General features: G+C 44.9%; 1 protein-coding gene across 1 annotated transcript in view; it reads right to left on the reverse strand.

Moving 5' to 3' along the window:
- Positions 1-1,239: 1,239 nt before the first annotated feature.
- The window catches only part of CGA (glycoprotein hormones, alpha polypeptide), a 28,267-nt gene continuing 12,049 nt past the window's right edge, over positions 1,240-17,457 (reverse strand). The window contains exons 2-4 of the mRNA XM_045011383.1: positions 6,576-6,682; positions 2,640-2,824; positions 1,240-1,506 (exon numbers count right to left, since the gene is read on the reverse strand). Coding sequence (XP_044867318.1) covers positions 1,429-1,506; positions 2,640-2,824; positions 6,576-6,675 — 363 coding nt within the window. The 5' untranslated portion in view covers positions 6,676-6,682 and the 3' untranslated portion in view covers positions 1,240-1,428. The remainder of the gene's footprint in view (positions 1,507-2,639; positions 2,825-6,575; positions 6,683-17,457) is intronic.

The raw sequence follows: 17,457 nt of genomic DNA on the forward strand, positions 1-17,457 counted from the left end.
CCCAGGTCCAGTGTCCACTCTGAGATTTCAGGAGTATGTGAGACAGAGCTCATATATGTGAGTCTCACAGCTCATGTGTGAGACTTGAGGTGTCTGCCAAATCCTGGGCTGTTCCAGAGCCCTGGTATAATTTATATGGTTCTGGGGGGCTGTCTATATGACAGCAGTCTCTTGAGGCTGCACAGTGCAGTGCAGCACTGGCCAGAATCTCCACTGCAGTTATGCCCCCAAGATGGCCCTCTCACCCTCACAGTCCCACCCTGGTGCACCCCCTATGCCAGAGCTTGCCAAGGGGTTCTCAGAAGGCTGCCTTACAAGTGTCTTCCGCAGTGTCTGCCCCAGGGACAAATGAGACATCTTTACCCACTCCAGAGTGTATACATGGCATAAAGGGCCCAGAGCCAGCGTGAGGTGTTTGGGCTTTGTGTGGGCAATAAGCAAGGTCTGGGAGAGATGGAATTAATTTATCCCACTACCTGCAGGCAGGCCACAGAACTGGAGAGCAATTCCTCCATACTCATTACTCCAGCCCGTACGCTGGAGGAGTAACCCCTCTGCAAATCCTGTATAGGATTTTAGAACCAATGGATTTGCACGGGCAAATGTCCCATGCTGCACACTGGCCAACCATCCCGCCTCTCATAAGCACTTGCCCATTTGGGGGTGATGCATTACTTTTGGAGCTTACATAGAGCCCCCTTCTGTGGTGCACAGAGAGTTCTGGGGCCCCCTTTATGTGAATGGTCTGTCTGTACCACTCTCTCTTCCCACACCCCACACATGAATGCATACCCTCAGACATGGATGAATTGTATTTTAGGAGGATCTGATCTTACATCTAATAAAACATGTCAGAGAAGGACTAGTTCAAACAAGGGGGGAATGGTGACACAGAAAGAAACCACTAAATAAAGGTTTTGTGTGGCTTCCTATAAGGTTCAACTTCCTTGCCCACAATGGAAGTTGTGAAAGGAAAAGGAGAGAAAACAGGAGAACAGAAACTTTGCAAGTTAAAAAAAAAATTATAAAATATATATCTAAGCAAAAACAATAGACATGCATTCCTTTTCCCCTTGTGCCCCCCAAAAGTCCTGGAACTTAACCCCTGCAAAAATGTTTTTAATTTTAAACTATTACACTGTCTTTTTCCTGACGAAAACATTGATACTTTAATTCACACTTTATTTAAAAATGGATCAAGCTTTTTTTGTCATGCAAAGTGCTATATTTCGCTCCTAATGGAAATAATTAAACTTGGTTAGATACGTGATGAAGTAAAGAGGAGACAAACTGCTGTACATCTCATCAGATCATACACTAAAATGCCCTGATCAGAAAACCTAATATTTTAAATAGAGGTGCTATAAAAGCTGAAAAACAAACAATTCCATTCATTGTCATCCGTGGTCACTACCGATGGGACAGGCTTTAAGATTTATGATAGTAGCAGGTACTGCAATGACAGTCTGTGTGGTTCTCTATCTTCACGTTGTCCTTAAGGGTAATCTTTTAAAAAGAAACACACACAAAATTACAATTAACTACATTGCTCAAACAAAATTCTTCATGCAAAGTGTTTCTGAAGCCTTTCTTTTCTCAACTAGATACTGTACAAATGTCTTTTGAGATATAGGTATCGGAATGGCACCTGAATCATGTGTTACACTGGTTTTCTATAGCTCAGAGCCACAAAGCCTGAAGGCAAGGTTTTCAAAAGCACTTAGTGATTTTGAGTGCCTAACCTGGCACATCTTAGAGAGGCCTGTGTTTCAGAAACTGTCAAGCATCCACGATCTGAAATTTCAAGACCCTTTCCATATCTGAAGGTGGCCCCCCAAGGAAGGAGATATTCAGAACAACTTGTCATTTAAAAAAAAATCTTGGCCAAAGTATATGGGCTGAATGGGAGCAAGGATAATCTGGGTGAGCTAGAGCAGTGGTTTTCAACCAGGGGTACCACACCTCCATTCCTCCCTTGATGGCCTTAAAACCACCTCCATGCTTGTCTATGTGGAGCTGGCACAGAGGTTGGCTATGCTGTGCGCAATGGGTGTGCAGTTCTGCTACATGCCGACTATCCAGCCATTGTGGACTCACTAGATTGGTGGCTTTACACAGGCCCACACCTCTGTGTTATATGGAAATGGGTTACAAATACAGGGGTAGGTGAAAAACATTTCTTGTCCTGACCAGTCTCCCTGCTGCTCAGAATGGTTCTTGCCAATGCAGGGAATAGGCAAGGGAAATCACATCAAAGAGAGTCAAACATCAATTGAGTGGTATTTAGGGTAATATTGCATGTCAAGGGGAATTGCCAAAAAAAAAAAAATGACCTGGGAAAAGGGCAAAAATTCAGGGCCAGACCTTCAGAAGGTATAAATCATTGTAGTACTATAGAAATCAGTGGAATGCAAACAATTTATTTACACCAGCTGAGGATCTGGACCTCCGTGTTTATCTAATGTTTAACATGCTAATTTCTTTAAAAGAATAGAAGTCAGATGCTCAGAACGTAAGCATCTAGGATTTTTTCCTCAAATGGTGGTTAAATGCCCTATGGCAGGAACATACTCGGCTCTATTCATTGATTTATGTTGCATCATAAAACAAGCTTAAACGGGTTTCGGTCTTGTCCTCACCTTTGTAAAGGCTTTTGCTACACAGCATGTTGCCTCTGATGTAATGTTCTTTGGAACGAGCATTGTCTTCTTTGATCTCATGGGAGTGGGATAAGCCCTGGAGAAACAACATCCTGTGCACTGGTAAATGGGAGCTCCTGGCTTTGAGAAGAACCTGTTCTCCCCTAGCTTGCATTCTGGACAACCTATCACAAATACATAAGCAACAGAAACTATAAACAAGCCACTGAAATGTTTCCCCATATGTCATAGCCGATTTGAAATTAGATTTTTATTTTCACTAACAGACAAAAAAAAAGCATAACGTGTTATGCCGCTGGTCATCCCCAGTTATCATCTAACAACAGAAAGAAGGATTTTCTCTGTCGAGGGTTTGGAGCTCTGGAATACTCACAACTTGCAAGGCTACATTCATGGCATCTTTCCAGATAAGACTCAAAAATTTATTGCTTCCTTTCCATGTTTCTCATTAATTTTCTTTACAGGTGGGTTGTAGGTGAGTATATACAGTTGTCATCCCTAAAAACTTGTTAGTGGCTAAATGGTATTATCACAGTATTTGCAGTATTCTTTAGACCAGGGATAGACAACCTATGGCACGCGCACTGAAGGTAGCATGCAAGCTGATTTTCAGTGGCAGTCACACTACCCGAGTCCTGGCCACCAGTTCAGGGGGCTCTGCATTTTAATTTAATTTTAAATGAAGCTTCTTAAACATTTTAAAAACCTTATTTACTTTACATACAATAGTTTAGTTATATATTATAGACTTATAGAAAGAGACCTTCTAAAAACATTACAATGTATTACTGGCACACAAAACCTTAAATTGGAGTGAATAAATGAAGACTTGGCACAGCACGTCTGAAAGGTTGCTGACCCCTGCTTTAGACATTCCCTGTGTTAAGAGAATTAGTTATCTAAGGCAATAATGAACAGTTTTTATCACTGTTGCCAAGGTTTTCAAAAGTGATTGGTGTTACTGGGTATCTTTATTGTTACATGTCTAACTTGAGACTCATCAAAGGAACCTGATTTTCAGAGGGCTGATGCTCCCCACTTTTTAAAAGTCAAGCCTCTTTAAGCATATCAAGTTGGGCACTCAAAAATTGAGGCACCCATAATCCCTAATAACAGGAGTATGAGTTTAAGGTTAAGCATGTGGTTAAATGCTGTCTTGAGCAGGGATTAACTCAATAATGTGCCTAAAATTAAGCATGTGCTTAAGTACCTTGCTGAAATGGGATCTCATCTGGGATGATCCTCCTTGCCAGTCATGAGTAATGTGGTCATCCCAGACTGAAGTCAATTGGACTTAAGTATATGCTTAACATTGAGCATGTGTATAAGTGTTGTTCTGAATTTGGCCCTTGATAAATCAGGGCATAAACATACCACATATTGTACAGAAAAAATATTTTACAAATGTTGTAGAGAGTTCTTAATTTTTTATTGAGTCTTATTTTTATAATCCCCCCCAGGTAAAGTCCAGAGGTCAGGTTCCATGCTGCACATGTATCTAAGAACTGCAGTACAGAGCTCACAGTCCAGGAAGTAGCGCAGAGGGGGTCTGTTTAAATTACAGCTGCTTCCTCAGGCTTCCCTATGAACTGCAGCACTGCCTGGGATTTCCACAATACTGCGCTCCATGCTGTGACCCTGCCCCTGACACATTCCTCCCACATTGGTTATGTCCACACTGCACACCAAGCCTGCGCCCTGACTCAGAATTAAGCTAACACCCCTCTTCCATTCACACACAAATCAGTCTGACTCAGATCAGCAAGCACTCAGGACCCAAGTCATAAGACCCTGCTGGAGGAGGGTGGGGGGTAGGGTCAGAGCCCAAGTCATGCTGGAATTCAGGTTAAAGCACCATTATTTTGCATGTGGATGCAGCTCAAGCCGCAGACCTGAGTCAGAAGGGCTGTGTAGTGCAGTACGGACGCGTTAGCATGTGAAGAAATGAGGTTTTTTATCCACGAAAGCTTATGCCCAAATAAATCTGTTAGTCTTTAAGGTGCCACCAGACTCCTTGCTGTTTTTGTGAATACAGACTAACATGGCTACCCCCGATACTTGTTAGCACAGTTGTGAGACTCAAGTACAGCAACTGTAAACCCAGGTTTACATGCAGTGTGGATGCTCAAGTATGAGCTTGGAAACACCAAGTCCATAAGCCCAGGTCCCACAGACCTGGGCTTAGTGTGCAGTGTAGTCATACGTTGCCAGCCCTGCCCTCAGCAGGGCCTTTACACCAGGGTTTGTGAGCAAGCCTTGGGAGACAGCCTTACTGCTGTCCTCCACAATGCCTATGCCGGGGACTCTTCTACCAGACTCCTGAGTCAGGGCCTTTTTACAGGGTGTCTGTCATTTGACACCGCATAAGGGCCAGAGCAGGGGTAAGGATCTCACCCTGGGTGCGTTAGTTAGCATGAGATCAATGGCACAGGACTCAGGGAGAGAGAAAAAATGATAACAAATTTAAAATACTCTAAAACTGACCTAAAATAGCTTTTCTGTAAAATATAATGACTTTAAAATCCACTATCCCGGGATCATAGAATCATAGAATCATAGAATCTCAGGGTTGGAAGGGACCTCAGGAGGTCATCTAGTCCAACCCCCTGCTCAAAGCAGGACCAAACCCAACTAAATCATCCCAGCCAGGGCTTTGTCAAGCCTGACCTTAAAAACCTCTAAGGAAGGAGATTCCACTACCTCCCTAGGTAACCCATTCCAGTTCTTCACCACCCTACTAGTGAAAAAGTTTTTCCTAATATCCAACCTAAACCTCCCCCTCTGCAACTTGAGACCATTACTCCTTGTTCTGTCATCTTCTACCATTGAGAACAGTCTAGATCCATCCTCTTTGGAACCCCCTTTCAGGTAGTTGAAAGCAGCTATCAAATCCCCCCTCATTCTTCTCTTCTGCAGGCTAAACAATCCCAGTTCCCTCAGCCTCTCCTCATAAGGATCTACAAGGGGTAGACGCATATGCTGTGTGTTATCATGAGAAGCCCTGACTCTTCCCTTTCCAATGTCATAAAGCTGCCATTGTAGCCCTGAAGGGTCACAAGTAGACTTTCAACTTGCTCTGGTTCAGGAATTAATATTCCCCACCAGCACCTGAAGGTAGTGTCATTTGGGGGAAAATCCCATGTTTGGGGAAAATCCTGCATTTGGGGGAAGAAAAGGAAATATTTTTATGGCAGACTAGCTTAGTGAGTGTTTTTAATAATGATAGCAGCTTGAAGCTTCTTAGAAGTTTGGAATGATAGAAATTGTCCTAATAGAGAAGGATTAATAGGTAGAGGGCAGGTGAAGTGAGCAAAAGTCATATGTGTGGGAAGGATAGACTGGGTTGGTTTCACAAAATGAAAAACATGATGGAGGGTATGTCTACACTACAGAGATTATGTGTGCCAGCATAGCCCCGTAGGGTTGACGTAGCCTACATGGACAGAAGGGATGTAGGAACACACCTCATTAGCTATGGTGACGGAAGCCCTCTTCCGTCAACATAGCTGTGTCTACACTGAGAGTTATGCTGGTACAGCTACCTGTCAGGTATGTGGTTTTTTCACACCCTTGACCCATGTGGCTATACCAATGTAACTTTTCTGTGTAGACCAGGCCCAAGTTGCAGCTGAACAAAGAGGATTTTCTGTTTGTAAAACTCTGAACTGAACAATGTGGTAAAAGATGTCTCAGTGTTAGATGCAATGTACATAGTGGCATTTAAATGAATATAATATATTACTACAGCATTATATTTTCATTTCATATTCATTTTACAGTCTAGCATGCCAAGAAATGTATCTGGCAAATAAGATTTATGACCACAGTATACAGTGAGTGGAAATTTAATTAATGTTTTTATTGATACACATCTGATGTTTGTATTGTTATTTCTGAATGTTAAAGATAGCTCACCCTGTGTGAGGAACTCTCCATCTGGAAAAGAATGAAGAATATGCAGAAACACGGACAACATGACTAGAGTGACCGCTGCGTACTTCCCATAGTAATCCATGATTCTTCTGCAAAGAACAGACAGAAACAAAGTCTTTATCTGACATTCTTGCATTATTGTCATTGGAAACACCATCAGCTATAGAGATTATTTGGAATGATGATTAGAAACTGCAATGTATTGTACTATTGTTCATTTTACAGCTTTACATCATCATCATCATCTTAATAATAGTTTCTCTCTTTGTATTTTTAATACATTTTTCTGGATGTCAACACAAACATAAAATATAAAAGCTATAACTGGCTAATATTTATGGTAGGTTCAGGGAAAACAGAGAAGCAAATATCTGTAGTCTGACCAAGATAAGGAACCTTGACAGGATTTTCAGTTAAAATAATTGCATAATTAGCACATGAAATTTCAGGTTAAGAGTCCAATTCTCACCCCTACTCTGACTCCTTAGGGGCCAGAGCAGCATAAAGGGACCCTCAAAGCCTCATATCCATCTGGAAGAGGTTTCCCTTCCCACATAAGGCTGCCTCCTGAGCACCACAAACTCAGGCAGAGGTGACACTCAGGGGGTGAGGCTGGGAGCAGAAGGGTGGCATGCCAGGGAGGTTGGAGTGGTGTGGTAGGCAGAGATTCCAGGCAGCACAGCAGAGGGACGCTGCCATCAATCAGACAGTCCCTGGGGCTCTCAAAGTTATACCAGCAGTTTCTCCAGCCCCAAGACCAACTCAGCATCAGAAGGGGGTAAAGGTAGTTTAAAGCTATTGTCACAGAGTGGCTGGCCCCTGCAGATGAAGCAGGTCTGGCTCCCTTATGCCAGAGCAGATGCTGTCAGTTTGGCCAGTTAAGAGGGTGGAGCAGCACCTAGGGCTAAAAGAGATCCAGGGGAGCCCTGAGGAAAGTCAGTCGGGAGACTGGAGTAGGAGATCTTCTGGGAAAGCTGCTGAGAGCAGAAAGCTCTCTGCAGGCCCTCCCTGGAAAGAGAGGGAAGTTATCAGCAAGCCAGTGGAGGAGCTAGCCTGAGTCAAAGCCAGTGCCAGAAGGCCGAAGAGGGCTAGGAAGCCAGTGGAGGGGCTATCCTGCTGACTCTTCTGACCCAGAGAGCCATGGAGAAGGCGGGAGAGGGCTGAAGGCAAACAGTGGCAGGGGGAGCTGTCTCCTGGCTCTCAGAGCTGGAGAGCTGAAGCTGGAGGGCCAAAGGGGGCTGAAGGTGTGGTGTGGTGTGGTGAGTTGAGGTGCGGTGAGTTTTGCTGGGGCTCTACCTCTACTTGATGGATTGTCTGGACTATGGTTATGGGGCTTGGGTTATGGTTTATGTGCACAGGACTTTCTTTTGTAATAAATGAACCCTATGAGGGCTACTTGTACTTGGAAAAACTGTTGGGACTATTTCTGGGGACTCTGAAGGAGAGAAACTGATGCAGGTGCACCTGGTATGCTGCAGCCTGCCACAAGAGGGTGCTCCAAATGGAGCTGCCTTGAGACGACCACCATAACTCCCCTCCCTCTCGGCTGTGAGCGCTTTCAGAGGCACAGCACAGAATCTCACCCCAAGTGCTTTTCTTATCTGGCCTGTGGTTTGTTTGGTGTTTTAAAACCTTCACTGAGGAGGAAAATGAAGCCTCAATATTCTCTTTATCCTAACTTCAGGTATGCCATGCTAATAAAGGTTACTCATTTTGGAACAAACAATCAGCAGGAAACTTTTTGACAAGTACTTTGGGTTTCTTGCATCTTCCTCTGAAGCATCCTACTACTGGCCACAGCTGGAGACAATACTGGATTAGCTGGACCATAGTTCTGATCCAACAAGGCAATTCCTATGACAAAATTCAGGCTGATTTTCTCTTGCAGAGTCCAATCTCAGAGTCGGGATCATTTGACATGGAAGGGTCCTGCACACTTCTTCAAACATTAGGTGGACTAAAGATAAATGTTAGTCTTGTGCTAATCTGCACTCTACATATAGAATCTACAGTGCTGAACATTTCAGCTATTGTAAATCAGTTGGGCATTTTTCAACACAGCATCTTTAGCAGGAGATCTGCAAACTTTCTTCTCAAGCACTAAACTTCTTTACTGCATTGTCAACCAAAATGTGGCCAGTCAGCCCAGCTAAATTTACTTTTGTTCCAGTCTATCTCAGAAAACAAGCTATAGCGGCAATTACCCATTTTAAAATAACTCTCCTAGAATGGATAGACCTAGACCTTTCCTTTTGAAGTGAATTGAAGTTATTTATATCCTGTGCTGAGATAATGGAGTCCATGGAGAAAAGTATTATATAAAGGAGAGCTAAGTACTACATTCTACAACTAATGCAATCTGGTCAGATAGTAAATAAAGGTAGTGCTCTTTTGATCTAACAGGGCTCAACCAGATTTCAGTTTAAGGATTTTATTTCAGGTCTCTTTACAACTGACACACCCAATAGCTTACAATAATGGATCCTTCATTCCCATTGTAGACTCCCCTGTCAGGGGGTTCTGAGTGACTCTTACATCCAAATTATTCCACTGTCATGTATTCACACTACAGCCCCAATCCTGCAGCTGGGTCCTCTAGAACAGATGCCTACAGTTGCACAGAGCCCCACTGACTTTTCTGGGCTAAGCTCTGGCACTGGAGTCTGTGCTAGCAGATCCAGTTGCAGAATCAGAGTCCTAGCCTGTGAGCTAAATACATACATAATTTTTAAAGAGAAAACCTCACTGTGCATAGGCAGTAAAAAAAAATTCTAAATCAATTAACTTTTTGTACTTAAACTTTTTCTTTATCAACACTGCTACTAAATGATAATGATCCCTGGGATCATACCAAAAACTAGCACTGGGACACTAACTTTTAGCTAAAGGGATCTTCTAAAAATAAGGAGGCAATCAAAATAACACTAAAGCCAAAAATGAAGAAATTAAAGCCCTTAGACTTCTCATGCAGGTTACATAAGGATCCCATAACAGTCACAGAAGGCATGCATAGCCCTAATAGCAGAAAGGAAGTTTATAGAATCATAGATTATTAGGGTTGGAAGGGACCTCAGAAGGTCATCTAGTCCAACCTCCTGCTCAAAGCAGGACCAATCCCCAACAGGCCCCCTCAAGGGTTGACCTCACAACCTTGGGTTTTGCAGGTCAATGTTCAAACCACTGAGCTGAGTAGGGATAAATGACAGGTAGCCTCCAGATAATGGCAATCCGAACCTAATGAAGGCACCAGAAAGGAACAAAAATTAAACAGACAACGTGCAAAGTGGATATGAGCAGAGTGAAGTGAACTTTGAAGAGCAAATAGTCAAAGACATCAAAACAAATAACAAGAAATTAAAGTATAGCTGAAGCAGTGCTCAAAACCATGCAGTAAAATATGTAAAAGCCAGTTTTATGAAATCAGCATTATAAAAAGAGGTAGGATGAGATCTTCATCCCATTCTAGCTCCTTTACACTGTTTAAAAGGGCCAGAGTATCCTAAAAGGGCTCGAAGTTCAGTATCTGGCTGGGTGAGGATTCCTCCTAGCACAGGCATGGCAGAAGAAACTGTAAGGCTGCTTCTTGCAAGCTCTGGCATAAGTGGTACACCAGGGGTGAGAGGTGTAACAACCTGCTTGGAATTGGGAAGAAGCAGCACAGGCTGCAAGAAGGAAGAGTTTGGCTTCCTGGTGCCGCCTCCTCCAATCTGTGCACATAGCTAGAATGCTAGACACAGCTGCAGCATTTCTGTAAATATTATTCTTAATACAGAGCCAGTTTAATTTTAGAAACATGGAGTCCTCTCATGTTATTACCCAGTATGCGGTACATGAAACATGGTGGCAATGGCCAGTCTACAATAAAAGCATTCTGAGGCCAGAGGCAAATGTGGGCTGTCAATAAAAAAAACCCATGAAACAAGAGACATTATCATTTGCAGCTTATAGTAGTTGACATACAGGAGTACCACCTGTACACTGTGGCTGGGCAGCAGGGCAGTGCAAACCGTGGATTTGATCACAGTACAACACCAGAATATCCTCACCATGAAAGAGGAAGGAGAACAGTCAACCTGTCCAGCATTCTAACAGAATATAAGGACATATTTCAAGGAGATGGACACCGAGGGCAAGCTGAAGTTAGAAATAGACTTGCCAATGCAGCCCATGAGATTACCAAAATGTAGAATTGCATTAGCCTTGGTGGAGCCATTGTAGAAGAAACTGGCAAGTCTGCAAAGAGCCATTGTTGTACCTGTTGAAACTAACGCAGGATTGGTCAGCAACCTAGTAATAGTGAGAGAACCTTCAGGTAAACGGAGGGTCTGCATTGATCCAAAACGACTTAACAGAGCATTGAAAGGAAGTCAGTGCCCATCACCAAACACTGAAGATGTACTCCCCAATTTAACTAGTGCGAAAGTGTTCCCTGTTTGATGTCAAGAAAGGGCTCTGGCATACTGAGCCACATGAGCCTCCTGAAAACCTTTGCCACACCTTTTGGCAGGTATCACTGGCTGCAAATATTTACGGGCATCAGTCCAGTTCCAGAGCTGTTCCAGTGTAAATCGAACCAGATGCTGGGGCTTTCCATTGAGAGCAGGGGTGCTGGGAGCCTAAAGGGCTGCATGGTACCTCCCTCTGTGCTCTCTGGGCTGCTCCCTGCCCTGGCACTGAGCTTGGTACGTCCCACTGCTTCCTTTCCTAGGACTGACTGCCTAGTGTGTGCTTTCTGGAATGGAATGATTCTATCATTCATTGGTCCAAAACCCCTTAACACAGGGATAGGCAAACTACAGCCTGCGGGCCATGTTTTAATCTGGCCCTTGAGCTCCCGCCAGGGAGCAGGGTCTGAGGCTTGCCCTGCTCCACACATGCTGTGGCTCCACACAGCTCCCAGAAGCAGTGGTATGTCCTCTCCCCAGCTCCTATGTGTAGGGGCAGCCAGGGGGCTCTGCACGCTGCCCCCGCCCCAAGGAATCGCAGTCAATGGGAGCTGCAGGGGCGGCACCTGCGGATGAGGCAGTGAGCAGAGCCACCTGGCCGCACCTCCATGTAGGAGCTGGAGGAGGGCCATGCTGCTGCTTCTGGGAGCTGCTTGAGGTAAGTGGCACCCAAAGCCTGCACCCCTGACCTCCTCCCATGCCCCAACCCCCTGCCCAAGCCCTGATCCCCCTCCTTCCCTCTGAACCCCTCAGTCCCAGCTCAGAGCACCCTCCTGCACCTCAAACCCCTCATCCCCAGCCCCACCCCAGAACCTGCACCCCCAGCCAGAGCCCTCACCGCTCCCGCACCTCAACCCTAATTTTGTGAGCATTCATGGCCCACCATATAATTTCTGGAGGATGCTCTGGAAAGAACTATAATAAAGAAGCCAAAGGCTCATTTTGCAAAGTATGGCATACCTGAGACAGGGTGCTCAGACAATGGGCAACAGTACTGAATGCAGCAGGATTCAAACAATTCAGTGCCAAATGGGAGTGTGAGCCCAAGACACCTTCTGCGTCCCACAAAGAAACAGGAAGGCAGAGTCATCAGTAAAGACAGCCAAGAGATTGATGGCAAAGTCAAAACTGACAGGAAGGAATCCCTACTTGGGAATGTTGGAGCATTTCAATACACCCTCCCAGGGACTATATAGCATAGGGACTGATGGACTATAGAATTAACACTCTGCTTTTTCTTGAGGAGTTCTCTTGTTCCAGTCTAGTGAAGGAACGACAGACAATACACAGAAGCAGTTAAAAGAATGCCAAACTAGGCAGTCAGCCAGCTACTCCGAAGGAGCCAAGGACCTGAGACCACTATGCACAAGTGAATGGGTCTGGGTTCAACCATCAAGTAGCAACACAAAGCAATTGCAAAAGGCAACAGTCCAAGCTGCAGTGGGACACAGGTCATGTGTGGTATCTACAGGCTCAGGATAGCAGTGGAGATGAAACTGAAGACAACTGCAGACAGCCTTCACACCCAGACAGACAGGGCTAAGGCAGGAGCAGGAGGACATAGAACAACCCCCAACCTTTACCTGACCTCATGTAGGGTAGCCATCAGAAAAGTGGTTTATGAGTAAGGATAAGATTTTGTCATGGTTATTTTTAGTAAAATTCACGGACAGGTCACAGGCAATGAACAAAAATTCATGGAAGCCATGACCTGTCTGTGACTTTTGCTGCTGCAGCTCCATGGTTTCCCCTGCCACCGGGGTGGCTGGGAGCTGCAGGGTTCTCTCTCTCTCTCTCTCTCTCTCTCACACACACACACACACACTCCCTGAGAGGCTGTCCCCGGTTGCTGGAACCCTGAGGAGGGCTCCCTGAGGAGGCTGTCACTTGTCACTGGAAACCTGCAGGGGGACCCTGAGGAGGCTGTCACCTGTCCCCTGTCACTGGAACCCTGCCAGAGCCCCACTGGCTGCCAGCTCCAGTCCTGCAGCCCCAGGGGCTGAAGCAGAAAATGTCACGGAGGTCTCCGTGACCTCCATGACATAAACGTAGCCTCTTATTTATGAGCAATATAGGAGACAAACTGGACACCATCCAACAGAATGAAGGCAGCAACGGGATGGAAGCAAGTCCCTACCAACAGCAATAACACAGTCAAGAAATGGGAGACTGGTTGGCGATCAGCACATTTGAAGGAGTATGAAGGCTAATAGGCCCCAACAAGCAAGTGGTAAAGGCCAGGTGCCTATGGTGGGCTATGTACTAGCAAACACTGGTACAAAAGACACACAATAACAACAATAGTTAAAAGGAAAGATTTAGCAACCAGCATGGAACTTAATGGGAGGAGCATGGGTTGCAGGAGGAAAGAGTTGGAAGAAAACACTAGGAAGCCAGTCTGCATGTACATGGCTTGAATGCTAGCTGCAGTTGCAGCATCCCTTTAAATTGACTATTAAGGGAATTATTTTGTTTTAGAAACATGGTGGAGTCCTCTCAGGTTATTACCCAGCATGCAGTACATGAAACAGGAGGGTGTATTGGGAGTGGGGCCTGTGCTCTGCTCCTGAATCTGAAGCGGTCTCTCTATGTATGCTTTTGCTTAGTGTCCTCAGTCTCACACTATTTGCCTAATTGCAGTTTCTTCAGCTTCATCTATCTCCACCATTGAATACCACAGAAGAATGCCCAGTAATAAGCTTGTATCAGCATACAGCCACTTGGCCAGAGGCTCACGCCAGTATCTTGGTGCAGCTTTCAGCCAAGGAGAGTAAAACCCAGGACTTGAACTCCTCACAGAAGAACACTGAACTGTATGATGGTTGTCTCAGCAGTTTCTGGCTGATCATGGGATCAAGCAGACCAGACAGCAGTGCAGGGAGAAGATAAAGGGGCTCAAGGTGAAGTATTGGAAAACCAAGGATAAGAATAAGAAATTCAATACTGCCCCGACAACCTGCCTGTTTAGTGATTAAATTATCCATTTTCTGAACAGCGGTGTAAGCATGGAGCCCTATTTCTGCATGGACTCATTTATGGAGCTGGAACAGATGTATGCTCAGAACTTGGATGTCTGCGAAGACACACAAACACACACACACACCCTCAGAGAGGCGGGTGGACCCCAGCTTCAGAAAGATGTGCAGCCTCAAATCACAGGCTTTCTTTCCATGAAGAGCAGAGTGGAGTGGAAGGTCTCCTAGCAGAAGAACAAGGGGATGACACAGCCCCCCAATCAGGTAATGTAGGTGCATCCATCTTTATTATGAAGGATATTACAAAATATTTGGGTGGGGTTTTCCTTATAATCCTAGCTGCTGCTTCAGTTTGGGGCAATTGCTGTGCCATTATGCTCCTCCAACCCACACTGGCACCCCTTTCCTTCCCCTTGCCCTCTCCCCCATCTATGCTGCTTAAAATGGCAGACAAGCAGAGAAGAAAAACTGCAAATGGTCAGTTTACAATGACTGGATCCAGTAGCACTGTAAGCTGCCAGTTTTTACACCCACCCCCTTTTCCAACCCAAAACTAAATTTTTTCCTTCCAATTCTCCCAACATTTTAGGTTAATCGCCACCTATGAGAACGTTGAGTAAAAAGCAAATGTCTAGAAAAATATATCAACTTTTCTTCGTTCATAGCAATGGGAAAAAAATTACCTTATTTCAATGTGTTCAGTGCGGTCAGAGTAGTTGATGTAGAATCTGAAGGATGGTTTTAGTTTCTGTGTGGTGTCCCTGAAGCTTATATGTACCTTTCTGTCACTGTGGTAAGAAAAATTTTACCTTTCTTTTATACCATTAAAGTTAGATTGCACTCTCCCGCCTACATATAAGCCATAGGATCAACTGTGCATTCTGCCTAATGACTGAACATTACTTGATGTAATTACCATTACATCATTTTGATCTTATCTCAAACCCACTCTCACAGATCACTTTTTTTCATTATACAATGCAAGAAAGGTCAGCTTGTGGGCCCAATGCTCAGTTCTGTTCACCATGTGATTTTTCTTAGGGACTTTAATATCTAGCCTCTTGCAATTTGCTGCAGTTTTTAGTAAACACAATTCTTTCTAAAAAACAGAAAATTAGCTGAGATTTCCTACAGCTTTTTAAACTGTGCAGGGAATTACTTTTTAAGGGGCATAAATGATTTCCATATTTGTGATCTTACTGCACTAGAGAATAGTAAAATAAAAAACAAGAAGACCTATACAAATGTTAAAAATAATAATCTGTGTCTGAATTAAATGCCAGGGCAGAGTTTTAGGAGATTTCAGAGAAGTGATTAGTACTTTTCCAAAAGGTACAGGAGTTGGAGAACGGAGAAAATTAGAACGGAGTCAGTATCATGCACAGAAGACAGGAAAGAAAACTCACTGTTGGCAGGAGCAAGCAGCTGCCAGTTTAAGATTGCTGGACGACTATAACTCAGACCGTGGTTGATTGTTGGATCAAATCAGGGAGTTGGAAAGTATTTGTGATAGGCTAAAGGTTACAGAATGAATGCATGGATGAATATATAGAGGATTACCTATTCGGAAGATAAAAATATTTTTTTTCGATGAGATTGTTTCAATCTATATGTAATAATATGTCAAAACATGTATTTTCAGTCCATTGAAACATGTCATGTCCTTGTTATAATTTAAGAGATGACTCTGCAAACTCATTCAAAACTCCCATTGAAATTCATGGCAAATTTGAATAAGTAAAGTCTGCAGGATTAGGGGTAACATTTTCAAAAGCATCTAATGTTTGTTTTCAGAAATGACTTAGGGCTAGATTTTTGAAGATATTTAGGCACCTAAAGATGCAGATTGGCACCTAATGGGATTTTAAAAGCACTTAGTTGCCTAAGCTCCCACTGATGGGAGTTAAGTACCTATGCACTTTTGAAATCTCACTAGGGCTCAAATGGTTACCCGTATGTAGGCATTGCAAGGCCTTGAGTGCAGGGGACTTGACTAGATGACCTCCTGAGATCCCTTCCAGTCCTACACTCCTATGATTCTAAATAACTTAGACTGTGAAGTCCCATTTTCAAAAAATCATTGGGATTTAGGAGAGTCTCATCAGTTAGGCAACTCAATGCTTTTTAAAATCCCACTAGGCACCTCAGTCACTTTCAAAAATAGGACTTCACCTTCTAAGGGTACGTCTACACTACAAGACTATTTCGAATCTACTTAACTCGAATTTGTGGAATCGACCTTATGAAGTCGAATTTGTGTATCCACACTAAATACACTAATTCGACTGTCTGAGTCCACAGTAACGGGGCCAGCGTCGACTTTGGAAGCGGTGCACTGTGGGAAGCTATCCCACAGTTCCCGCAGTCCCTGCTGCCCATTGGAATGCTGGGTAGAGCCCCCAATGCCTGCTGGGGGAAAAAATGTGTCGAGGGTGGTTTTGGGTAACTGTCATCATTGAACCGTCAATCAACGCCCTCCCTCCCTGAAAGCGCCAGCGGGAAATCTGTTCGCGCCCTTCTCTGGTCGGTTACAGCGCGGACGCCACAGCACTGCGAGCATGGAGCCCACTGCGATCATCGCTGCACTTATGGCCGTTCTCAACTCCTCGCACCTTATCGTCCACCTCTTCCACAGTCAGCTGCTGAGAAATCGGGCGAGGAGGCTCCGTCAGCGCGGTGAGGACAGGAAGTCACAGAGTGGCGCAGACCTCTCACAAAGCAGGGTACGCCGCGCAGTGGAGATCATGGTGGCAATGGGTCAAGTTCATGGTGTGGAATGGCGATTCTGGGCCCAGGAAACAAGCACGGACTGGTGGGACCGCATAGTGCTGCAGGTCTGGGATGAATCACAGTGGCTGCGAAACTTCAGGATGCGTAAGGGCACTTTCCTTGAACTCTGTGACTTGCTGTCCCCTGCCCTGAAGCGCCAGGACACCCGGATGCGAGCAGCCCTGACTGTGCAGAAGCGAGTGGCGATAGCCCTCTGGAAACTTGCAACGCCAGACAGCTACCGGTCAGTAGCGAACCACTTTGGCGTGGGCAAATCTACCGTAGGGCTTGCTGTGATTCAAGTAGCCCACGCAATCGTTGAGCAACTGCTCTCAAAGGTAGTGACTCTAGGAAACGTCCAGGTCGTCAGAGATGGCTTCGCCATGATGGGATTCCCAAACTGCGGTGGGGCTATAGATGGGACTCACATCCCTATCCTGGGACCAGACCACCAGGCCAGCCAGTACATTAACCGAAAGGGCTACTTTTCTATGGTGCTGCAAGCACTGGTGGACCATAGGGGACGTTTTACCAACATCTACGTCGGGTGGCCGGGCAAGGTTCATGACGCGCGTGTGTTCAGGAACTCTGGTCTGTTTAAACGCCTCCAGGCAGGTAGTTTCTTCCCGGACCACAAAATAACGGTTGGGGATGTGCAGATGCCTACAGTGATCC

This window comes from Mauremys mutica, chromosome 3 (assembly GCF_020497125.1).
Source record: "Mauremys mutica isolate MM-2020 ecotype Southern chromosome 3, ASM2049712v1, whole genome shotgun sequence".
Lineage (NCBI taxonomy): Eukaryota > Metazoa > Chordata > Testudines > Geoemydidae > Mauremys > Mauremys mutica.